This window comes from Muntiacus reevesi, chromosome 5 (genome assembly GCF_963930625.1).
Source record: "Muntiacus reevesi chromosome 5, mMunRee1.1, whole genome shotgun sequence".
NCBI classification, from domain to species: Eukaryota; Metazoa; Chordata; class Mammalia; order Artiodactyla; family Cervidae; genus Muntiacus; species Muntiacus reevesi.
Genome location: NC_089253.1, coordinates 76157703 through 76183072, shown reverse-complemented (window position 1 = coordinate 76183072; position 25370 = coordinate 76157703). Strand labels below are relative to the sequence as shown.

Below are 25370 nucleotides of genomic sequence, written 5' to 3'. Positions count from 1 at the left end.
TGGGTATTGAATTCAAGGATACTCAAGGTTCTTGGGACAGAGAATGACTGAAAGAAATAAAATTCTATTTTTTTTTTTAATTGAAAATCTCTTTTGGGGGGAAAAAAATAGAAGGCATATAGTAAAAGGAGAAAACTGCCCATTAGATCAGTGGTCATTGACCAGAGATATTCATCACCATGTTGGTAAACATATATCAAAGCAGAGTGAGAAATATCAACCAGGAAATGGCGAGTGTTTGGGAAACTAGGAGGGCGCAGTCAGTCTCTTCTTGGGGATGTGATTTCCATGCTTAATATGGATCACAGATTCGGTGTGAGTTGTCCTTGAGTTTAAAACGTGTCTGTTCTGTGCCGTCCCTGGCTGCAGGGCCCCTGCGGTGGGTTTGGTGTTCTTCCTTCCATGCTCCACACGCTCCCCAACCCGGCACATCCGTTTGTGCTGGCTTCCCGTCCTTGGTCACGTAGGTGGCATCCTTCTGCTGCTTCCTTCTCACCTTGCGCCCTTAGACTTCTTCCTCGTCCTCTCTCGTCCCAGGCTCACCACGTGGTCCTGCAGGGGTGGATATTTTTAGTTGTATATTTTATTTTTAAAAATGATGCATATTTACTTTTTTTTGGGACCACACCGCACAGCATGTGAGATCCTAACTCCCCAACCAGGCATCGAACCCGTGCCCCTTGCAGTGGAGGCACGGCTTCTTAGCCACTGTACCACCAGGGAAGTCTCAGGGGTCAGTATTACTGAGAGGCCCTTACGGACGTGGGGTGGGGGAACCAGCCCCACCTATGTGTGCGATGCAGCTTTGTCACATTAAAGTCCTCATCCGGTGCTGAGAGGGCTGGCATTTCCATCTGTCTTGCAGAGGTGGGGTCTCAGGCCTAACCGGCCTTGACTCGCCCAGTCCCCTAAAGCGGGAGGAAGTGCTCCCCTGCCGTGGGGAGGCCACTGCCTTCCTAAGCAAAGCAGATGTGAGAATAAATAGTGACGGGAAAAGTGCCCACGAAGAGTAAGCACTGCATAAATATTACCACAGAGATTTACAGTTCTGTTTTCAGAAGAGCTGAAGTCTGTTCACGATAGTGAGCAAGCATAACTCACGATTGAGGAGGTCGGGGTGTTTGGGGCTTGCCCCAGCTCGCTCGCGGGTCGTTGGGGAGCCACCCCTTCTGCCTTCGGTGCTGGACAGATAAACCCGGTGCCTTCCTGCGTGCATGTCCTGAGACTTGTCTCTGAGGGGCTGGTTCCAGGGACCCCAGGCTGACTCGGCACCCCGTGCTGGGAGCAGAGTCCTGGGATGGGGCAGCTCAGTGCAGGGCTGTGAATCAGGGCCAGGGTGGACCCTTCCTCTGGTTGGGTCTCTTTCTCTGAGGAAAGCCGATCTCTCAGCTGCTGGCTGTCGCACGCAGGCCCAGAACGACCTGATCTGGAACGTCAAGGACGAGCTAAAGAAAGCGTGCTCAACGAACGACCTGAAAGAGCTGCTCATCTTCAACAAGCAGCAAGTGCCCTCCGGGGAGTCGGCGGTGAGCTGCCCTTGTGTTACGGGAGCCGCGAGCCAGGCGGCCAGGCCGTGTGCGGTGACTGTCCCGGTGGAGTGTGGGAGGCCCTCCGGTTGAACACCTGCCGGTATTAATTGGGAGCGGCATTCCACAGTCGTGTTGCATGGTCATCGCCATCGAGGTCGCCATTTGCGGGGGCAGGAAGGGGCAGGCGCCGAAGCACTGAGGTGGGCTGCACGTCTGCCTCATGTGTTCATGCCGCACACTGGGGCCCGAGGGGCTCTCTGCTGCCTTCCTCCCGGACTCCCCAGGGGCCACGGGGGCCGTTTCCCCAGCAGGCCCTGCCGTCACTCCGGTGCACCCAGAAATAGTGGGTGCTCTGAGCTCTCCCTCTATTTCTAAGTCACCGAGGGAAGGGGTAGCTGCAGGAACACTTCGTGCGTGGACGTAAGATCCACGCTCCAACCATGAACCGCCTCCCCTGGGGAATGTTAGGGAGCCTCAGGGCACTCCCTTTTTTAGCAAGTGAAGTCTGTGCAAGCTCTTCATCCCACATTGGCAAATGTCCTCTCACGGCCCCCCTCCTTTCCTCCCTGACATGTTTCTTCACTGGCTTCAGATCTTGGACCGAGTGGCCGACGGTTTGGTGTTTGGCGCCCTGCTTCCATGTGAGGAATGCTCAGGCCAGCTGGTCTTCAAGGGCGACGCCTATTACTGTACTGGGGACGTGACTGCCTGGACCAAGTGTATGGTCAAGACACAGACACCCAACCGGAAGGAGTGGGTGACCCCAAAGGTAAGTGAGGTGGGAGGTGGGAGCAGTCTTGGGATCTTTTTACAGAAAAACCTGGTCCCTCCTTGTGTGCTTCCACGACTGCAGAGTAGAGTGTCTCAGACCTCTTTACACTGGGGCCTTCCTCATAATCAGAATATAAAATTATGTCACTGGCTCTGTACATTTGCAAACTGCACAGATGGAGAACCAGTGCAGTTCCAGCTGGAGCACAGGTTTGTCTAGCTGGTGTAAAATGTGAAGACTGTGAGTCATTTTTAATTTCTGTTTCTCAAGTGCCTGCCCTCTGCCAGGCACTGTTCTGGGCACACGGGACACAGTGGTGAACCAGTGGCAATTCCTGCCTTTATGACAGGAGGGTGCTTCTCAAAGACATTTCCTTGCCTAGGTGCTGGAGGAGGAGTAGGACCCAGGGTTCACATGTCCCCTGTCACCTTCTCTCTGCTGAGTTATCAGAATGCAAAAAGCCTCAGTTGGGGCACCTTGTCAGGAGCCGTGCTGCTGGGGAACCAGCAGTGTCAGGGGGCTGGCTGCTGGAAGGACCCAGCACCCCCTGGATCGGTCGTGGCCCTGCCGCTCACTGGGCTTTAGGGTCAATGTCTGTCAAATTCCCTCACTGCCTGTGTCTTCTCCTTGGGGTGGAGCATTTGGACCAGCAGCATGTGTAACTGTCACCTGCATCGGGGCTGATCACCGCTTTCCCACATTTCCCCTTTTGCACACATTCTTTTCCTGCCTTCTCTGTCTCCTACCGTAATTACTGAATACCTCTTATGCAGCTGCTCTGAAACAAATCTGACTTTGTCACTACCCCACCCTTAAAACCTCACAGTGATTCCCCATTTCTTCTAGAAATATTTTTCCAGTTCTTCTGAGAATGTCAATGTTATGAGCCCACTTGTGGTATTTGTATCCCTTTCAGTATCTTAGGTTGGGGAAAAGATAAGATTGTTGCATGAACTGTTTTGTTCTTGATATGTCGGTTGCGCTGCATCTATGTGTAGTTTTTAAAGGTTGTTATAAAAGGATACCTGGGTGTGCAAAGACATTTTGTCAGGTCAACAGTGCTTGCTGCCCAGGCCAACTCATGGACTTACAGGCCCTGTGTAGGGACTGTGCTGCCACCAGGGGCTTGGATCACAGAATCAAGGGCATCTCCTTAACTTGAACCCCCTTTTCCAAAGACCTCCATGATCTGACTCCAGCTGCCTTCTGCAGCCCCTCTTTTGGCTCTTTTATTCCTCTTCACATATTACTCTCACCACCTGACATACACGTTCTCTCTGTCACTGTCTTACCCCTTCCCCAGTCCATCCTCATCTGTATCTCTTTCATTACACACTCAGCAGTGGGGAACCAACTACAGTTGTGTGTTCCCAGTACATCACAATACCTGTCTGATGCATTTACTTAACTGCCTGCTTTTCCGCTTCCAGCCAGCTGAGCGGGTCACTGCCTCTGAGGAGCCCACCCAACATTCCCAGCGTTGCATCACTTTAGCACGCCTCTGGTTTAGAAGCCAGCTCCTATGTGGAAGTTGCCTTCTTATATCTGACTCTCAGTCAAGGCTGAGTTTGTTTCTCAAAGGCCAAAACTCTTTTAAACCCACTGTGATGTGTGGCACATGTTAGATGCCCAGCATATGTTTTATGCACTGAATGGTCATTGACCATGGATCTAGCAGGGAAGGACCGTTTCTTTTTTTTTTTTTAACTTTTTATTTTGTATTGGAGTATAGGTGGTTAACAATGTTATAAACAGTTGTAACTCAACCATCCATATGTATGGTTGAAGGGACTCAACCATACATATGTACGTATCCATTCTACTCCAAACTCCCCTCCCATCCAGGCTGCCACATAACATTCAGCAGAGGTCCGTGTGCGATACAGTGAGGAAGGACTGTTTGTTGATGACTTAGGAGAGTAGGGACCCAGTACCCCTGAGCCGCATGCATGTGATGTTTATTGCGTGACTACTTAGAGCAGAGCCCACAGGGGTCACCTGGGGTGCAGGTGGACTGTGCTGCACGCTGACCATTGTCAGGCCGCCTGCATCCACGGTCGCTTCTAGGAAGGAGAAAGAATTGCCTTGATTTCCTTCCAGGTAATTATCTCTCTCCCAGGGTGTGGCGAGTCTGGGGGGCTTTTGGTCATGGAAAGGATATATGACCCTAGGAAGATGCCTCTTGACCCTTAGGATTGTAACTTGAGAGTGAGACCCGAGGGTTGTAATCAGGTTCCAGCAGGGGTCCCCTGACCAGATAATCAGCAGGGTTTTTTGTTTTGTTTTGTTTTTTAAGAAAAATATTTTTTCTCTTAAAGCGTCATAGTACCAGTTCTATTACAAATATAGAAGTGCTGGTAATAAGTACTACATCAACAGTATTGCAACTGTTGTTGTTGAAATACTATATCAACTCTATTTCATACTAAAGACCTCTAGTTTTCCTATTTTGTTATTCTTTATTGTGAGAAGAAAAAGATTCTTTGCTCTGTCAGTTGGTTATTTCAAGGGAAAACTGGTTTCTTAACTACAACTTATGTTCTTTAGGAATTCCGAGAAATCTCTTACTTCAAGAAACTGAAGATCAAAAAGCAGGACCGCATATTCCCCCCAGAGAGCAGCGCCCCGGTGGGGGCGGCACCCCCGCCCTCCGCAGCTTCAGCGCCTGCCGCTGTGCCCTCCGGCCCCCCAGGTACAGCTCCGGGCCCAGCCTGGGTGGGGAGAGCTGGGGCCCTGAGCTTAGCGGGGAGAGGGGATCTGGCTGGGTTCTCCTGTTGGCCAATCCCATGGGCAAACTCTGCCCTTGTTCTCCCAGCAGGAGGAGGAAGGCTGGGGAGGGGCTTCTGAGTAGGATCAGGGAGACGGTTACTGGTGGGGACATTGTCCTGCCTGAGTCTGCACTGCTGAGCAGAGTCAGTCCAGGTCTCACCTGTCCGCCTCCAGGCAGCCCCCCACCTCCACCCCCACCATTCATCCCGAGCCTAATGTCACACTGGGGCTCTGTCCCCTCAGAGACCCGCTGTACACACTGTGATCGACATGGGAGGCATTCCACACCAGCAAAGATGGTGAGATCAGTCTGTGTTTTCCTGGCAGAAAGGGGCCGCTGTCTTTGTTTACCCAGAGACACGTGGCATAATTGTGACCACCGTGTGGCAGGTGGAGGGTGAGGATTATTCTGTGAATGTGAGCCCAGCAGTGCCCTACCTCCATCCCCTGGGGAGAGGTCGTGTGGTCATCCCGAGTCACCCTACTGTTTGCAGCTGGGTTCGGGAGCATACCTGTAGGTTCAGCGGGGTCAGCATCCGGGCCCTGTGCTGAGCGTCCCCTCTGCTTCCCCCTCACTCACAGTTCACGGCTCAGTGGTTCTGTTCCCTATGGCAACCTCGGCCAGCTTTCAGTTAAACCCTGTGGGTGTCTCTGGTTGTTCCCCCCCTCACAGTTCAGTTGAGTCGCTCAGTTGTGTCCAACTCTTTGCAACCCCACGGACTGCAGCACACCAACTTTCCTGTCCTTCGACAAGTGCCGGAGCTTGCTCAAACTCAAGTGCATTGAGTCAGTGATGCCATCCAACCATCTCCTTCTGTCGTCCCCTTCTCTTCCTGCCTTCAGTCTTTCCCAGCATCGGTATTTTCCGATGAGTCAGTTCTTCACATCAGGTGGCCTAAGTATTAGAGCTTCACCTTCAGCATCAGTCCTTCCAATGAATATCCAGGACTGATTTCCTTTAGGATTGACTCGTTTGATCTCTATGCGATCTAAGGGACTCTTACAGGGATGGCTTAAAGGATTCCACAGCATCACTTGCGGAAATGTGTCACAAGCTCTATATGTCTCCATTTGCAACAAGTAGAAGGCACACTCCTGATCCAGGTCTTCCTGGCCTGGGGTTAGTGCTGAACACCTGAAATGCCGGGGTTCCTGGTGCCTGAATTCATCTCCACTCAGTATGGTCCTGCTGACCAGAACTTCCTGTGGTTGTCATGGACGATACTGATTTTTTTAAATGGGGTTGATTAGTAAGTATCCTGTGAGGATTGTAGTTTGTTTTTAGTTGTAGAATGGGGGGAAAAATAACAGAAGGAATTGTGAGTTAATATGACGACTCTGGCTGCCCACCGCTGCCCAGACCCCTGGTCCTTCCTTGTCTGTGGTGCAGACCCAGACGCCCCCAGACATCCCTGCTCATGGCCTAATTATAGAACGGTGTCAGTGCATGGCTCATCCGCAGCTGGCCCTTTCTGTGCCAAGGACTGGTGCGGTTTGCTGTCTTGTCCTCTGCTTTCCTGTTACTCTAGCTCTTTGCTGTTTACGTGGCCTTTTTCCTGAGGAGACCCATTTCTCCCTGATCAGAGAAGGTGCTGAGGCCATTCAGGGGCCCTGCAGCCTGTCTGACTTTTCCCTGGGAGCTGCTGTGTAGTTTTCTGCTTTCCCCCCACCACAGGCAGCAGCCCTGTCTCATGATCCTGTTTTCCATTCCAGACAAGCCATTATCCAACATGAAGATCCTGACTCTTGGGAAACTCTCCCAGAACAAGGATGAAGTGAAGGCCACGATCGAGAAACTCGGGGGGAAATTGACAGGGACGGCCAACAAGGCCTCCCTGTGTATCAGCACCAAAAGTAAGTCTCACTGGCCTGAGAACCAGGGGGACCCTGTCTGTCTCTCGTGATTGTGTCGAGCCCAGTGTCCGACACACAGGGGGACCCTAGGAGTGTGTCTCTTATTGCGGGCACGGTTCAGGTTCTCTGTGAAGGGGCATGGGCTCTCATAACTTGGCCTCGCTCCCTGCTGTGGTCTGTGCTCACGTGTCTGAAGACCAGCCCACTCTTCTTGTCGCTTAGCACTGTTCACAAGATGTTGGTAGATTTTCCACCAGAACAAAAGTTCACAGCTTAAGCAGGCTTGAAATGCAGAGTTCAGGGTCCACAGATTTCTTGCAGGCTTATTACACCAATGACCATCTTACGTCTCCAAGAGTGGAGAGCACTACACCACTTTTCCCATACAAACCTGACTCGCCTTCTCTGTGAAATCCTTGTTGACATCTTGTTCTGTAGAAGGGTTTGGAGAAAGCAGCTCTCATTCATCACACCTTAGAAAAGGAGAGTTGTTGCCACTGGCAAAGTGAGCAGAGTTCCTGAGCGCTAGATTTTGAAGGAAAAGAAAACTGAGTGGTGAGGAAAGTACTGAGTAAGTAACGACCCTGGAATAATTTGAGATTTCACGTTTTGTTCCTTCCAATTTGAACAGAGGAGGTGGACAAGATGAATAAAAAGATGGAGGAAGTAAAAGAAGCCAACATCCGCGTCGTGTCTGAGGTCTTCCTCCAGGACATCTCTGCCTCCACCAAAAGCCTTCAGGAGTTGCTCTCCACCCACCTCTTGTCCCCCTGGGGGGCCGAGGTGAAGGTGGAGCCTGTTGAAGCAGTGGCCCCAAGAGGGAAGTCAGGGACCGCGCCCTCCAAGAAGAGCAAGGGCCCCGTCAAGGAGGAAGGTGAGGCCCTGGGCAGCCCTGCCCTCCTGTGGCCCCATTGGGTCCAGCGGCACAGAGCCTCTCCCTCTGCACCGACAGTCTGATGAGTGCTGCCCACACCAGCCTCCTCAGTTCGTTTTCCCTTGACCCAGAATGGCAGCAACTTTGGGTGGTGGGAGGAAACGCACACATCCCCTGTTGACTCTGATACAGGCAAAGATGACTTATTTGCCCTGCCTGCCACCTTCCCCTTTCTGGTTTATTTTTAATGTTTGCATTTCTCTGTTTCCTTCCAAGGTACCAACAAATCTGAAAAGAGGATGAAATTAACTCTTAAAGGAGGCGCAGCTGTCGACCCTGATTCAGGTGAGGAAATGGGAGTGAACAGAGCGGGCTGCAGGGCTCCCTGGTCCTGCGGAACCAGCAGGGTCCCCTCCCTCCCCACCGTGGGGACGGACTCCCAGGAGCTCTGTCCTGACAGGTCTGGAACACAACGCACACGTCCTCGAGAAAGGTGGGAAGGTCTTCAGCGCCACCCTTGGGCTCGTGGACATCGTCAAAGGGACCAACTCGTATTACAAGCTGCAGCTCCTGGAGGATGACAAAGAGAGCAGGTGCGCCAGGGGGTGGGGAAGTGTCCAGAGAAGCACGCTCCTGAGAGCAAGGCCCCTCGGAGCTGGGCTGTCCACACACCTGGGGACCAGCCGCCGCTCAATCATAGGTGTGCGGTGAGGTCTTCAGTGAAGGAGGGAAGAGACCGTGGCCCCTGAACAGCCTTGCTGTCCTCGGTCATCCATGTCACCTCAGACTACCTGGTTACCAAAGGCGTTTGCGTTGCTTCTTTGCTTATTTTTTATTTTCAACGTCATGGAGCCAGGTAAGAGCCAGTCCTGGGGTGCTGAGAGACTGGGCTGGCTTGACTGCCCATACTTATCTAGTCGGAGTGGTCCTCCACTGAGCGGATGGGCCCTTGTTACAGCCACTGTGGAGTGGGAGCTATGTGTAAGCGGGAGAGGTGTGAAAGGAATTCTTGCTAAACCCTATGGTGGCAGAAAAGCACTTTGTATTTTGAACTTGACCTTTTCTTCTTAGCAAATGGAAACAGTTTACCTGTTGAAGTCCAAGAGATTCAAAGAGCTTTACTCGTTGAAAGGCAGACCCCTGAGAGAGTGGCAGCCCCGGGGAGAGGCGTCAGCAGCTGGCGAATCTCGGCAGCTGCAAGTTGTAGGCACTGGCAGGCTCAGGCTCTTCCCATTTCTTCAGCTTCTCATAAATCTGTCATTTAAAACGTGAACCTCAGAGACTTCCCTGGTAGTCCAGTCATTGAGACCCCATGCTTCCAATGCAGAGGGTGTAGGGTCCATCCCCGATCAAGGAACTAAGATCCCACATGCCACACAACACAACCAAAAGGCAAAAGACTATCCGTTTGAATAAAACAAGGTTTTAAAACGTGAACCTCAAAAGTGACCTTACAAGGGCACATAACATCCATGTGGCTGTTTAAAGCTTGTAAAGAAATAAAATCCTATATCATTAGTTTACTGGCGACTCTTGGAGATTTGAAGATAGGGTTTCTTGCTTGTTAACATAACCTTCCAAAAGCTAGCTGTGTATTTTAGTGCAGGAGGAGGAGTAGGGTTTTTGTAAAAACACACTGAGTGCTGTAGTTCGTTGACCACAGGCAGTGAGAACAGAACTGTCTACCACCAACACACAGGAAGTTATACTGGTGATTTCAAATGGGTGGCTTATCCTGGTGGCCTCGATTTATTGGTTTTTTATAGGGAAAGGACATTATGGGCTGTTAGAAGATTTTTTTTCAAGCTAAGTCCATGTGGTATCTTCCAAACATTTCCAGAGGGGGAAAAAACCAACAGAGAATGAACTTTTATGCCTCTGGGCAGTAACCCAGAAAACCAGCAGGAAGCACCAGCTTTTCTTTGAAATCTCTGATTTTACTGCTGTATCTGTACTTATTGTTGTGTGAGATTTAGCTTCTGCATGATTTTCACTAAGAAAAATGGACTCCCCCAAAGCTAGGCAGCCCTGCCCCTAGAGTACCGGGGACTTAGCTCTAGCTTGAGGTGGAAACTGAGGATATTAGCCTAGGTCTGTAGGTGGCTGACCTTGTGGACCACTCTCCTGCCCCCTCCCATTTCATCGTATCTCAGCCTCTGATCTGAGCCAAAGGTTCTTCATTCTTTTTAGTACCTGTCATTAATGAATGCATGACTTCCAGGCAATACTTGCTGTGTTTATTTGGGAAAAGGAATTGGATGTTTTTATGTAAAGGCCTCTGGAGAAGGAAATGGCAACCCACTCCAATATTCTTACCTGGAGAATGCCATGGGCGGAGGAGCCTGGCTAGCTACGCTCCATGGAGTTGCAAGAGTCGGACATGACTTAGTGACTACACCACCACCATGTAAAGGCCTCAGGATTTACTCCTCAAGTTCAGCTGCCAGATCCAGGGTTAAACTGTTCTTTGGTACTTTTAATAGCTCACTTGCCAGTATGATATGGAAGGGCATTTTTAAATTACTTTAAACTTAACAACTCTCGGTTTAATAGAAATTAAAATAAAGGTTTAATACTGGTTCCTTTTGTCCCTGTTTGTCAGTCACGGTCATTTTGGGGTGTTTGCAACTCTTTTCTCCCTCAAGGGAAATGGCAGGGAGAGGAAGCTCATCCTGAAATATAAACGGCCGACCCACGAAATTGTATCTGATGCTCCTCTTCTCTTCCCACAGGTACTGGATATTCAGGTCCTGGGGCCGTGTGGGCACGGTGATTGGTAGTAACAAACTGGAGCAGATGCCATCCAAGGAGGATGCCATTGAGCATTTTATGAAGTTATATGAAGAGAAAACCGGAAATGCCTGGCACTCCAAAACCTTTACGAAGCATCCCAAAAAGTTCTACCCTCTGGAGATTGACTACGGCCAGGTAATCATGCTCTGACACTTGCTCGTGCTAGTAAAAGGTTTTCTTTTAAAAACCTGCCTTGAATCAGAGGACATCATTGATGAATTCCACCAAATATTTAAACAGTTAATACTGGTCCTTCGTAAAACTCTTCCAAAAAACAGAAGAGGAATGAACACTTTTCAACTCATTATACAAGGCCAGTATTATCCTGATAACCAAAGATGGATAAAGACATCACAGGAAAACTACAGACCAATATAGTTATGAATATAAATGTAGAACCTTTGACACAATACTGACAAACTGAATCTAGCAGCACACGAAGATTTAGACACGATGATTGAGTAGGGTTTATCCCAGGAATGCAAGGTTGGTTCAACATGCAAAAATCAAATCAGTGTAATATAACATGAGTAGAATAAAGGATAGAAGCTACACAGTCATCCTAATGAACACGGGAAAAGCATTTACCATGCCCTTTCATGAATAAAATCTATTCCATGAAGTGTGAAGTGAAGCTTGTAAGAACAGTGTGAGCATTTTTAAGACTGTCACAAAGGAGCAGTCTTTGAAGTTGCTCCTTAAACACAAAGGAGGAATTCATAGATTCATAGTGAGGTTTCTTATCTGAAGGTCACATGACTTGCTTTATCATCAAGATAGAATTATAGTGGCTACATGATCCCCTGGGTCACAGTTTTTAGTCCTAAATTATTTCCTGATAATTTCCCATTATTTTTATTTGTAGCTTGATCGTCTCCCTGTATATTACCAGGCAACTTGACTGGTAATATACAGTGTCTCTTGACTGATACTGTTGAAGCCATTTGTTTTGACAAAATTCTTACATTGTTTCTGTATGAAAACCTGTTGCTTTTATAATGAGAGGTGGTGCACATTTATTATGCAGAGGGAAAGAGGTTTATTGTAGTGGTACAGGTTTTAATCCAAATCTTTGTGGTCTAACATGTCTCAAAGGGGGATTTGAAGAATTTATAAACTGTAAGTTCTCTAGTTTATAGAGTGTCATGAACTTTACCATTAAAAACAGAAATTAACTCTTGTTTAATGTTGGGGTAGAGAATTTGGACTTGAGTGTTGGACATACTTGGTCTAACTCAGCAGTGCTCCCTCCTGAGTTTATTGTTTGCATTTCAAAAAGATGTACAGTTGAACAGGTTTGAATTACATGGGTCCACTTACATGTGGAATTTTTTCATTGTACATACTTCAGTTCCATACAATCCATGGTTGGTTGAACCCACAGATGTGCTGAGGATAGAGAGAAACCATGTAAATTATATGCAATTATATTTTCAACTGCAAGGAAGGGTAGCTAGCACCTGAGTTGTACAAAGGTACAAAAAAAATTAAGCTCAAGATATGTGTCTTTATATTCTTCTTTTCAGTTCACAGGTACTTTCAGCCATCGTAGCCCTGGAGTCTTTCCTTACGCACTATGTCGCCACCACCCACCTTTTGCCTTAATGTTCTAAGTATTTCCCCATGTCCTCAAGAGCAGTGCTGTCCAACAGAGAGATGCAGCCACTTCCGCAATTTTAAATATTCTAGTGGCTACATTTTAAGAAGTAAGAACAGTGAAATTAATACTAGTTATTTAACCCAGAATGTCCAACATATTATCATTTTGATATGTTGATATCGAAATATCTTTCCTTTTTTTTAATTCAGTCTTTGATAGCTGATGTATTTCTAGCTCTTAAAACATCTCAATTCAGAATGACCACATGTCAGAACCAGGGGCTACTCTGTTAAATGGTACTGAACTAGAGCATCATTTTTTAAGTCTGTATAGAATTCCATCCTCTGGTAGTAGTAATAGTGTTAGTCGCTCAGTCGTGTCCAACTCTTTGCGACCCCATGGACTTCAGCCCACCAGGCTCCTCTGTCCATGGGATGCTCCAGGCAAGAATACTGGAGTGGGTTGCTATGCCCTCCTCCAGGGGATTTTCCCAACACAGGGATCAAAACCCAGGTCTCATGGGTGGATATATATATGTTTGTAATTTACCCAACAACACTCCCATCCCGCAGTTAGATGTTTAGATTATTTCTAGATGTTCGCTGTAATGGTGCTGATGTACACATCTGTATGCCTTTCTGCTTACTATCCTGAGCGTTACTGGTTACAGTGTATGCATGTAAATAAGGCTTTCTAACGTATTAATAGTTTGCCTTCAAGTAAAGTTACAGCTAGGAGATGAGAAAGCATGTGAAGACTTGTGTCTCAGCATTGAGAGCAGAGCCACTGTGAGCCCTGAACACTAGCACACGGGTTCTTCTCTGCAGCTTCATTAAGCCAGGCAGATTCCGGGAGCAAGGCCCAGCGCCAGTCACCTTCATTCAAGCAGGGTCTTGGCTCAGCCTGGGATCCCCAGCTGGCAGTTGTTAGTATATTAGGAAGAGTAATCCCAGGGAGCAGGGGTGAGGGGTAGGGATGATGCTTGTATGTGCTTTAACATTCTCAAGCTGCCTGCAGGAAGTGGGACTGGTTGCTTGATCCTTTGGCACTATAGAGAAGGCTGTGTGAATTCAGTCTTGGGTGAGGCAGTGTAAGAAGAAAGGAGGCAGAATTTGTCCATCAGTCCAGTGTCCCTTGGGTCCACGTTTGCCCTTGTAGCTGCCAGCACTTCCATGTTGGGCATGAATGGGCTCTGGGAAGGTTCCCAGGCACAGGGCACCAGCAACCCCCCCAGTGTGGGAGGCAGTGCGGGCATGAAGAGAGTGTGGGTGCCTGCAGGTCTGCCTGTACAGAACTGTCTGCTTCGGTGGTGTCTGGAATAAGAATTGGGAGCAGCCACGAGGACCTGGGGTGCACAGGCAGTTTCATCCTGTCCATACTCTACATATTCCTCCTGGCAACTAACGCTAAACCTTTTTGATGAACACACAACCTTTTCTTTTTTAGTTCTTTTTTTGCTGGTGGCACTCCATCCTCTATCCTTTCTCTGCCAGATGACACTACCGCAACTTTGCTTGGGTGGTTTAATTGGGTCTCTTCCTGATTTTCCCTACAGGATGAAGAGGCAGTAAAGAAGTTGACGGTAAACCCTGGCACCAAGTCCAAGCTCCCCAAGCCAGTGCAGAACCTCATTAAAATGATCTTTGATGTGGAAAGTATGAAGAAAGCCATGGTGGAGTATGAGGTTATTGCACTTTTGTTATATTTGTGAACATTTGCTGGGGTGGATGATTGGAGTGCTGAGTTGGCAATGAGTTCAGTGGCTGGTGTTCAGCCTGAGACACACAGGAGCGCTGAGGCCTCGGGTACCTACACTTTCACAGAGAATCACTGGCCTGTTATGAAATAGATGGTATGTTGTCCCCATTGCACTTTTTCCCTTGAAGTTGCCATAATGGAGTGTGGGGCATAGTTCTTTTGTGGCTCAACCAAACAGGCCACTCACAGTTGTCATGGGAAGTCCAAGATGGAGCCCATTTACAGGGAAAGAACTGCTGTGACCAGCAGAGAGCTTCTGACACTTGCTTCATCAGATAAAATTCATACCAGCCAGTTAATGGGGTGGAGGGGAGTGGGAAGTGATGAGTGGATCAGTCATGTTTCTGTCCAAGGAAGAGTGGTGGGGACCACCAGCCAGGGCCAGGTTTTCTCTGTTTGTTCCCCTGGGAGATGGATGTAGAAGGGCTCCTTGTTCTTGCTGCCTCAAACCTTTGGGCTGCTTTGAAAAAGAAGCAGGGACCAGCAGAGTGCAAGGGTTGCAGATTATTAGCCTTGACCATTCCGCCCCTTCACCAGCTTGCTTCCTCTCTACTTCTTCCCAGGGCCTTCCTAGAGGCTGCCAGCCAGCCTTGGTAAAGACAAGACAAATTTGGGTTGTAGAGACCACTAGCAGCTTCTCTTCCTCAGCCCTGCATCTCCCTGTCTTGAGCCCAGCCTGGCAGGACTGCTCGGGCTCTGCTGTTGTTACACTGTTGGGTCATGTCTTAGACAACCCCTAACAGATGTGACGATAACTAGGGCTTGTGCAGATATCTTGTTCAAGTAGATATACAACCAGGCTTCTGGCTGGGAGGTCTGACAAGTTTGAACAGCTCATGGGCAGGCTCAGCAAGAATGCCTAGAGAAGAGGTGTGCTGGGGCGAGCAGGGGCATCTTCATTTCATGAATCTTTTAAAAGAAAGGTTGCACATATCCTTTCTGGCTTCTCTGTGATCCATAGAATTTCTCAGCTGTCATCAGACCCAGTCTCTTTCTGTGAAATGACTTTTCTTTTTTTTTTTTTTTTTTGAGATTGTCTTGCACTCTAAAATGGGCTTTCCCTGGTGGTTCAGACAGTAAAGAATCCACCTGCAATGCCTGAAACCTGGGTTCAATCCCTGGGTTGGGAAGATGCCCTGGAGGAAGGCATAGCAACCCCACTCTAGTATTCTTGCCTTGAAGAACCCCCATGCACAATGGAGCCTGGCGGGCTGTCCTCCACGGGGTCGCAAAGGGTCAGACACAACTGAGCAGCTAAGTGCGCACACACACTCTAAAACAACCTAGAGCCGGGGAACTAAGTGGGTTGAGCATGTGGAGAATGGGGCACCCACTCCCAGCCCAGTGGACTCCACATGGGGTGGGGTGGCCAGGTAGATAAGGAAACATAGTAACCAGGGGCACTGTGTGCTACCCGTGAGGCCGGTGAGCCCTGAGCCCAGAGCAGAGTCCCAGCCGGGGCGGGGCGGGTGTGCACTGAGTCCAGAGCCCGCGCTCCAGCTTTGCAGCCTCCTTCCCCCCTGCAGCCCACAGTCAGGAGTGGGGGTGGCTTGGTCTGGTTGAGCCCTTCTCTTGTTCTTGTGGGCTGTGTCTGTGCAGTAAGGATGTAGATTAGAGAGACCAGGTCTTCTTAAAACCAGCACCAGAATTACCCAGCTCCGGGAGATGCTTCCCTCAGAGTCTCTGCTCTCACTCTGGTCACTCTGCTCTTGGAGCATCTTCTGGAGTTCCCTCTCTAGAATTGCATTAGAGCCAACTCACAGTCCATGCTCAGGTCACTCTGCTCTTTTACTGTACTGTGTCCTTGGCTCAGAGTACATTATCCACCCTCTTGTCTGTACTGCACTCCAACTGTTTAACTCTTCCCAGAAACCAGCTCTCCCTGGGGATGGATGGACGGTACTGACGCTGCAGACGCTGTCACCACTGGTCCCTGACTGGTGCCTGTTGGGCTGTGAGCACATTCACATTCTCTTAATATTTCATCTAATCAGATAGCAGTTCCCCTTCTTGAGGGTTTGTCCAGCTGCATCTTTGTTCCAGGCCCTGCAGGTGCTGGAGACGCAAAGATGGGCTAAGTGCAATCCCGGGGCCAGGAGCTCGGGGGGTCAGCTGGGAACAACCCTAGAGACAGCGGCTCAGGATTCAGAGCAGGGGGCTCTGTAGGGGGCTGACAGAGGAGGGGATCTAGCCAGCATTCAGGCAGGTCGCTCCCATAGGGAGTGGGTGCCTCGCTCGCTAGCTGGTGACCAGACCCCTGGCCACAGAGTTCACGCTTCTCCCACTGCAGCCAGCTCCCTGCCTTCCTGCTGGTTGCCAGGGTGTTGTGAGCAGCACTGTTTGTTGTAGGGACAGATGTTTAACCTTCGGGGTGACTGATTTGAGGGGTACATTGTTATATTGATGTCAGTATGTATGTCCAGGAACATGTCCTTTTAAAAATAACTTTCACCACTTATGGTTATTTTCTGACTGGGGATGGCCTTGGCTCTGAGACCCCAGGGAGGGTCTCACTTAGGAATTAGATGAGAGTCCTGCTGTGTCTTCCAGAAGTGTGGGACTGTTTCAGACCCAATCCAGGGGTGGGGGCTTGGCTTAATCTCTGCCGTAAACGAAATGAACAAGAATCTTCTCGCACAGACTCCCATTCACTGCACTGGGGGCGGGGCTGCAGAGCCTGTGGAGTTGGGTCACCAGGTCGCCCTCGGAAGACCAGACTGTGGCTGCTGCTTTGGGAGCCCAGGAGGCCTGGGGTGTTCAGCCCAGCTCTCCCGTCATCGCCCCGGACAGTCCCCAACTTTCAAAGGGAAAAAAATCCCCCTGTTTCCTCAGATTGACCTTCAGAAGATGCCCTTGGGGAAGCTGAGCAAAAGGCAGATCCAGGCTGCGTACTCCATCCTCAGTGAGGTCCAGCAGGTAAGACGTCAACCTCTCCTCCAGCTGCCCCGTGTAGGGGGCAGGGGTGTCTCCTGGGCTGCCTCTCATCCTCGGGTGGGGAATGTAGCAGTATATTTATTCAAGGTTAAGGAAATAGACATACTGATTCTGCTGATTTAGATGGTTTTCAATTCACCAAGTATGACAGAGAAAGTAAGATGGACACAATCCTAATGAATTAGCAGTGTTTTCACTTGTCAGATATGAAGTAAACACTGTATGCCTGATGAGGAATTTCATTCTCCTGCCTCGTGAAAATATTATGATTTTATTTTGTGTGTGCTTAAGAGAGGCTGAGGCATTGCTCTTGTTCATGTTCATTCCACGTCAACTTGCTGAGCATCTCCCAAGGTCCCCCCGTCCCCAGTGCCTTCCATCCTCTTCCCTGGATGGGGCTGGAGGGTTCCACGTGTGTTTGGGAGTGGCACATGAAAGAAGAAAACCACACAGGACACTGAAGTCGGGCCAGGGCAGTGGACTCTGGCTGGTGCTGGAGAGGAGGCCCTGAAATGTAGCGGTTAAATCCGGTTACAGCCAATCCTGAGGAGTTGACCTTTTTCCTTGTTACCTGCTGCCGGAAACCTGAAAGGCTTTCCTCATCCCGAGCTCTTTGCTTTCCAGAATGTCCAGGTGGAGGGGCTGGGGTGGTGTCCTTTGCCTGTTGCACAGAGCAGCCCGTAGCACAGGCAGAGGTTTACAATGGGGACAAGCCCGTGTCACCGTGAGAAGCCCACCTAGGGCTTCACGTGCTGACTCGTCGCCCCTTCACCCTCCTGTCGGCACTGAGAGTGTCGGCCAAGCCTGCACTGACCAGTGGTCCAGCTCCTCGTCTCTGCATTTACTGAGCACCTTCTGTGTGGAGCAGTAACTAGGAGTGCGGCGTGGGGAGGGGCTCGCCTTCGTGTGACTGACCCTGGCCCTCTAGGTGGCGCTCAAGACAAATTCCTCCCCACCCCCCCTTAAAGATGAAGGTCAATGGCCAAGGGGGCCTGATTGGATTTTATAGCAAGGGGGTTTTTTCCTCCCCCTCAACCTTTTTTCTGACTGGGCCAGGTCTTAGTTGTGACATACAAGTTCTTTGTGGCAGTGCACAAGCTTCTCTGTAGTTGATGATGCTTGGGCTCAGTTGCCCCACGGCATGTGGGATCTTAGTTCCCCAAACGGGGATCGAACCCACATTCCCTGCATTAGAAAGCAGATTCTTAACCATTGGGCCACCACGGAAGTCACCAACAGTTTGTTGTGAAATCTTTTCAAACATGCAGAAAGTTGAAAGACTTCTGCAGCAACAGCCAATGTGCCCACCACCAAGATGCCCCAGTGAACGTTTTGCATAGTGGTGCAGGGTTTATGGGTGTGTAAATGCACAACTATCTGTACAAGTGAAATCATGTACAGGAATCCCATGTGTCCTGAGCCACCCAGTTTGAGGATGGGATCCTGCCGCTGCCCGGGTGAGTGACAGACACTGCAGGAGGGTGGTTTCCTGGCCTGGCCACACAGACTTGGCAGCAGCATCCAGCTTCCAGAGGAGAAAGTCCGGCCAGGTACTGGGAGCTCAGCGGTGCCTCAGGCTGTTCCCTCTGTTCCCTCCCCACAAAGGCACTATCCCAGGGCAGCAGTGACTCTCACATCCTGGATCTCTCCAACCGCTTCTACACCCTGATCCCCCACGACTTTGGGATGAAGAAGCCCCCGCTCCTGAACAACGCAGACAGCGTGCAGGTAGCGCCACGGTCCAGGGGTGGCCATGGGTCTGGGCTGTGCAGGGTTGGGCGTCACTCCCTCATCACTGCCCCTCTGTGTTGTGATCCCCGAGGACAGCGGCCAGGGCTGGAGGCCCACCGCTGGGCTCTCATTTCGAAGTAGGGTTTCTCCCCATATTGGGAGCCTGACCATGAGTAGGAGAGTTGGGTTTTCCTGCCCTTGCTGAACCACATCCGTCTGGGGAAAAGGAACCATAGGAGAGGGGGGAGCATCTTTGTCCCTGCTTTCCCTCTCTCCTTCATTAGAGAGCCAGTGAGAGGTCTCCACCTGTCACCAGTGCGTAGTAGAGAAACCCCACACACACGGCCATGTGGTTTCTGCCTTTTCTGCCCTAGGGAGCAAGCCTCCTTAGCATTCCAGAATCCTTAGGCCTGTTCCCTGTGAAGAGAGAACGGGCTGTCCCTGGACACCTGGGAGGGACCTCGTCACTGTCTGTGTTGTACGTTGTCTGGGTTCTGGGGTCTTTCTCTCTCACCTTGTACTTAGCTCAAGGTTTTCCTTTCCTCCAGGCCAAGGTGGAAATGCTGGACAACCTGCTGGACATTGAGGTGGCCTACAGTCTACTCAGGGGTGGTTCTGATGACAGCAGCAAGGACCCCATTGATGTCAACTATGAGAAGCTCAAAACTGAGATTAAGGTAACAGGGCCCGCCCTTTCTGAAGCATCAGACCCTCTGTCCCAAGAACAGTGGTCCCCAAACTTAAGCATGCATCAAGATCTCCTAGAGAGCTTGTTGAAACAGATTGCTGGGGTCCAAGGATTGACCATCCTGGTAAGGTTCCCAGGTGTTTCTGCTTGTGGTCCTCCGAGAACTCGCGGCCTTCATCTGTAAAGAAGCACCTCGTTTGCGAGGCAGGCTTCCAAGTCAAGGCAGGCGCCTGATGGCAGCCGTAATAAAGCTGCAGTGCCTAGGTTCATGTTCTCTGGAGTCAGAGTGGCTGTGTTGGTGCACACAGTTCTTAAACTTGGGTCTGTTGGAGGCTTGGGCAGAAATCACCCTGCCTTGGCCAACCGAAGAAATTTTTGCCTTAGCTGTGAGCTTGCCCTGGCTTTGAGCCTGGTCTCGCACCTCGCATGTGCCTCGTTTCACAGCCCATGTCCTGCCCTGCAGTGTGAGGAGGTTCAAGTACACTAGGATCTGTTCAGCCTGGTGTCCTGTGTTTACATAACTAAAAAGAGCCTTTGTTCCGTGCTTAGGACAAAGTATAGGTTTTATGTGGTGTGTGGGTGTATGCAGGGTAGGATACCTGGTTCTTCATGAAGGGGGTTGTTAATGTCTCCATTAATGATTGTGAGGCCATTTAATTAAGAGGCAATGAGGAGAACTAGAATTTCTGCGTTCTCTGAACTTTGGATTAGACTGTGAAAATATAAGTCCCATCACACACATTGATTTCGGCAGAGATTGCATTATTTGACGGTTATTTAGTGTACATTTGCTCTGAGCCACAATGTGCCTGTCCCAGAGGATTCAAATGGAGCACCCATCACCATCGTCAAAAGCCCTAGAGTCTGTCGTATCCTTGCTGCTTTTGGTTACAAGTCTTGGCTTCAGGGTGTCTCCTGGCCCCCAGGCTTTAAGTCATGATTCAGTTCAGTACACACAAACAAAGTCGTTTCTGACTCTTTGTGACCCTATGAACTGTAGCCCGCCAGACTCCTCTGTCCATGGAATTCTCCGGGCAAGAATATTGGAGTGGATTGTTATTCCCTTCTCCAGGGGATCTTCCCGATCCAAGGACTGAACCCAGGATCTCCTGCTTAAGTTATGGTTAGGGGGACTATTACCTGAGAGCCAGCTCCTCATTGTAGAGGTTCCCCACTCCCAGACAGTGAGCCCCATGTTCCTAGCTTTTGTGATGTCCCAAAGCATAGGGTTCTAAGTAGGAGGGAGGCTGGGATCATGCAAGCAGGTGATGAAGAAGCTGATGCCCGAGGAGGTGGGGGGCCTGGAACACAGGCTGACTGTCTCCCACCTGGGCTCCACATGAGTCATGTATTACTTGTGCGTCAGCTGAGCCTATCGTTGTTCTCCCTGCCTCTGTGTGGCTGGCTCTCCTTGCTCTGATTCCAAGACACTTTACTTACTTCTAGGTTGTGGACAAAGATTCTGAAGAAGCTGAGATCATTAGGAAGTATGTGAAGAACACTCACGCGACCACACACAACGCCTACGACTTGGAAGTCGTTGACGTAAGGCTGTCTCCTCCCTCTGCCCCCTTTGTGTTCTCCCAGCTCTTCCTGGCCCATTCCTCTGACCTGGGCCTGGGTAGAAAAGAGCGGTTGACTTTGCTTTAAATAACCAGAAGAAATGACGCAGTTGTTTGTGGGACACAAAAGTCCATAGTCTTGTGGTTTGAGGTTAGCTTTTTATTCTGTTTTAAAGGACATGTCCTCCCTACCATTCCAAAAATCTAGTTCTAACCTAGCTTTGGAATCAGAACTATTAAGAGAGATTCAAAATAAAGTGCCTCAGGTGTGCCTCTGCTGCACGCAGTATGAATTTTAGCTGTTGGTCCCTGCTGGACGAGACCTTGAGTGGGGCCTGTTGCCACATCCCAGCCTGATTGGAACACCTTACATACTGCAGAAGGCCTCACGTGTCCCAGCTCTGTCCTTGTGCCTCATTGGATCTTCCAGTTCCCCACAGTAACTGGTGACTCCTTCCACTTCTCTCCTTTTAATACTCTGACCAGATCTTCAAGATAGAGCGCGAAGGGGAGAGCCAGCGTTACAAGCCGTTTAAGCAGCTGCATAACCGGAGGCTCCTGTGGCACGGGTCCAGGACCACCAACTTCGCAGGCATCCTGTCCCAGGGTCTCCGAATAGCCCCACCTGAAGCGCCTGTGGTACGTGCCTGGCCTGGGAGCCACAGCAGGAGAGGGGTGGGCTCTGCCCATCTCTGCAGCCATCTCCACTTGAGCCCTGGGGGTACTTGTGTGGGAAGCTTCTGTGTGCCTCTGTGACCATGCAGCCTCGTTTAAAGACGTAGGCATAGCCATCGTGGTTAAGGTGAGCGTTGCTGCACATCCCTCTCCTGGCCCGACTGCCAGGCTGCACACAGTTTCTGGAACAGAGGAAGTGAAGTGTTTTCCAGACCCTGCTGTGAATGACAGTTGGGTGTGTTGCCTGGCAGAGGGCACAGACTTTGGCCACGGGCCAGGCTGAGTCCCGACCTGCCTCTCCCACCTCCAAGCCGGGGACCTCCAGTCTGCCTCGGGAGAGCCCGACCCAGACCCAAGTCAGACCGCTGTGTCAGCTGCTCAGTTACAGATGTGACCCACTAGGCAGGAACTTAAGGGTCTGCCAGGCCCCTTGTTCTGTGGCTGTAGAAAGCGAGGAGCTTGAGGACCGGACCGGACTCGATAGTGTGGCAGAGTCCGCTGTGCTGTGCGGCGGCAAACACTAACGTCTCTTAACCCCGTTTTCCCTTAAAGGAATAAAAAGTATAGCCGTGTTTACCAGGTGTTCACATGTGCCACACCCTGGTCTAAGAAACCGTTAGTAGCTCATTTAATTTTCACAGCAGTCCCATAGGGTTCTTTTCCCCAGTTCAGCGAAGAAAGGTGGATCCAGAGAGATCCAGTGACTTCTCACAGCCCCTAGGCAGCAGTTGGAGTTGGGATCCAAACAGCCTGGTCCAGAGCGCAGGGCTCTGCCCACTGTGGGGAGCGCTGTGGGGGCCGCTAGTAACCTGTCACAGCTGTTTTCTTGGCGCCTGGCTCACAGTCAGCGCTCCCATGAGAAGGTTTTCAGCTGTCCCTTTTCCATCCTTCCAGACGGGCTACATGTTTGGTAAGGGGATCTATTTCGCCGACATGGTCTCCAAGAGTGCCAACTACTGCCACACGTCCCAGGGAGACCCAATAGGCTTGATCCTGTTGGGAGAAGTTGCCCTTGGAAACATGTGAGTAACCCCAGCTCTGGGGCTGGTGGCACTTGATGGGGGTGGATGGGGTGAGCTGCAGGAAGGAGCTTCCCCTGGCTAGGGGTGATCCTGGAAATTCCCCACCACAGTTAAGAGGACCCACCAGTTTGGCGGTGGGTGTCAGACACCAGTGCAAGTTAAGTGAGTAAGGGAGGCACAGAAATGCCTCACGAAACCAAGACAGGAAGACAGCCAGGCCTCAGGAACTGGCAGTTGTCTTCTTCCTATGGACTGGGAAGCACAGAGAGTGGTCACTTCATAGCCCCTGTCCGCCTACTGATATTTAGATTTCCTGTCTGAGATCAACTCAGGTTGAATTGGAATCTTAATCCTAGTTGCAGATTCCTTGCAGAGAAAATCTGATTGGCCCAGCTTGGATTGGTTGTCCACCTTGGTCTTATTGACCATAACCCAAAGAGAGCAGGGTTATGTAATAGACCAAGAGGGGTCTCGGGGTCATGGACTGGACAGAAAGTTCCAGAATAGCAGCTACACTATAGCTCTAATCAGGCCCTTTCCTGGAAGTGGCCTTCTGGCAGTGATCATTGGCACCAGCTGTTCAAAGGGGGCTGCACCTTCTGTGTCTAGAACCAGAGCAGAGGGGAGCTCCTAGCAGGGAACGTGGACTGGGCTCTCTGAGTGTTGGTCTCAGCAGCTTCTGTGGCCTTGCTCTGCTGTTCATACTGTTGGTCTGAGAGCCCAGTGACCTTAGAGGCTCTTCTGAAAGTACCTTCTCTTATAGGTATGAACTGAAACACGCTTCGCATATCAGCAAGTTACCCAAGGGCAAGCACAGTGTCAAAGGTAATGTGTTTCGGAAGCTGCTGCTGCAGATACCCCGGACGGCACAGGGAAGGGGCTTTCTTTCCCCAAAAATCATAGTGTCTGTGGCTAGCTGTTACAAGTTCTTCTTCTTCTTCTTTTTTTTTTTTTTTAATGTTTGACTCTGGCCACAAATGACCCTGGTTTTACAAATGCCACATAGAAGAGTTCTCGTTCCAACTCCTAATAACCAGGTGCACTGACTTTGGGTTCTAACCTGACTCTTAGCTTCAGTATTTTTTTTTTTTTTAAGCTTCAGTATTGAGGGCCTTCTGGCGGCATAGTGGTACCTGGAGCTTCTTGAGTTGCTATAGCTCATAGCCCATAATGATTTAGGACTTCCTTCTGCCTAGTTGAAGCGAGGGCTTTGGGATTCTACTTAACAGAAAGCAGGGTGGGGGCACTACTATGCTGATGAAAATCAGTTAGGCTGGAACTTGGTATATACTTACCGCTTTATGTCTGGAAGGAGGACACAGTATTGGGTTTTGTATGTCTTTTCTATGTATACACAGATCTCATCTCTCTGAAGCGTTTTCGGCATGTTTCCACATCATATCCCATCTGACTTCTGTCCTGCAGGTTTAGGCAAAACTACCCCTGACCCGTCGGCTAGTATTACCATGGATGGTGTGGAGGTGCCTCTCGGGACAGGGATTTCTTCTGGTGTTAATGACACCTGTCTGCTATATAACGAGTATCCTTTACATGTGTGCTGTGCGCGCCTCGAGCAATGGTCTGGGGCTGTGGAGCCACTTACATGCAGCCCGTTCACCCGGGGGCGGGCTGGCTCAGGACGGTCCCGTGGTGGGCCTCACGGGGAATAGTTCTGCTCAGCAGTCTCCCTGGTCAGGATGAGAGACCCAGCCCCCGACCTGGGAGGGTCTGTGGGGTGTGGCCGCAGGCCAGCTTATGGGCAGCAAGCACATCCTCCATTGTGGAAGCGTTTGTACCTTGACACACTTCCCCTCCAGGTACATCGTCTATGACATTGCTCAGGTCCATCTGAAGTACCTGCTGAAACTGAAGTTCAACTTTAAGACATCCCTGTGGTGAGCTGTGAGTGGTGCAGCCCGCTGACTGACGTGCTTCGCACTGACCAGGCAGAAACCTCAGCTGAGTTGCTGAGGCATAGTAGCTTCACTCAGTCTCCTTAGAAAGGATTTTATATGAACACTTGGTCACATGTTTCAACAATTTTCCCAACTTTTCAAATCCCTTGATTGTGTTGGGTGGGGGAGCGGGCGGGGGGGTTGTTTTGGGGTATTTCTCCTGCCAGCCATAACCCTGGTAGGTACAACTGACAATAGAGGGAAAGTTGGGGAGGGTCTTAACTGTCTAGATTAGTCCAATGAAAGAGCCTTGCAAGCCACGTTAGAACGTCTGCCTTACTGGTTTCCCCAGGAAAGGAAAAAAATAATCTTCTACCCTTGTTTCTAAGTATTCATCTTTAGTTTTGGAAAAATGTTAAGTGTTTATTTTGAAGTCAAAATAAAAACTAATTTCATACTATTTAAATTTCCTTTTTTTATTATTTTGTAATTGTTGTCACCCTTTAAGCCTCTTGTTTTTCGGTGAGAAGTGTTGGGAGACCACAGGGAGGAGCTTTAACAATTTCTCATACTGAGAAACAAAAGGCACTTTCCTTTTCTAGAGACTCTCGAATGTGGAAGCTCTTGGAATACGTAGTAGTTTTAGGTTGCATTTGAAATTTTCAGTTTTCCTCTGAGCAATTTTGTCTTCTAAATTAAGACTAGCATCACCAAAATACCAAAGGGCTAATAGTAATTCTGGATTAAAATGAAAATGGCTTCTGTCCTTATGTGTGTTTTAGTCTCATTCTGACCACGGTCTATTAATCTTCACAGTGCAAGGTCCACAGAGATTGTAGGGGGATTGTTTGCACTCGTATCCATGAAACCCCAGAATGTGCCAGACAACATGTAGCAATGCCCAGAAGGAAAGC

At 49.8% G+C, this 25370-nt stretch overlaps 1 protein-coding gene across 1 annotated transcript in view; it reads left to right on the top strand.

The window, feature by feature from the left end:
- Window positions 1–24916, top strand: part of PARP1 (poly(ADP-ribose) polymerase 1) — a 41286-nt gene extending 16370 nt beyond the window's left edge. Inside the window, exons 6-23 of the mRNA XM_065935553.1 lie at window positions 1410–1526; window positions 2122–2298; window positions 4849–4993; window positions 6784–6924; window positions 7556–7798; window positions 8075–8143; window positions 8259–8391; window positions 10531–10726; window positions 13747–13875; window positions 16782–16865; window positions 18489–18611; window positions 19163–19291; window positions 20749–20847; window positions 21351–21503; window positions 22434–22561; window positions 23325–23386; window positions 23987–24101; window positions 24379–24916. Coding sequence (XP_065791625.1) covers window positions 1410–1526; window positions 2122–2298; window positions 4849–4993; window positions 6784–6924; window positions 7556–7798; window positions 8075–8143; window positions 8259–8391; window positions 10531–10726; window positions 13747–13875; window positions 16782–16865; window positions 18489–18611; window positions 19163–19291; window positions 20749–20847; window positions 21351–21503; window positions 22434–22561; window positions 23325–23386; window positions 23987–24101; window positions 24379–24460 — 2325 coding nt within the window. The 3' untranslated portion in view covers window positions 24461–24916. The remainder of the gene's footprint in view (window positions 1–1409; window positions 1527–2121; window positions 2299–4848; window positions 4994–6783; window positions 6925–7555; window positions 7799–8074; window positions 8144–8258; window positions 8392–10530; window positions 10727–13746; window positions 13876–16781; window positions 16866–18488; window positions 18612–19162; window positions 19292–20748; window positions 20848–21350; window positions 21504–22433; window positions 22562–23324; window positions 23387–23986; window positions 24102–24378) is intronic.
- Window positions 24917–25370: the final 454 nt, after the last annotated feature.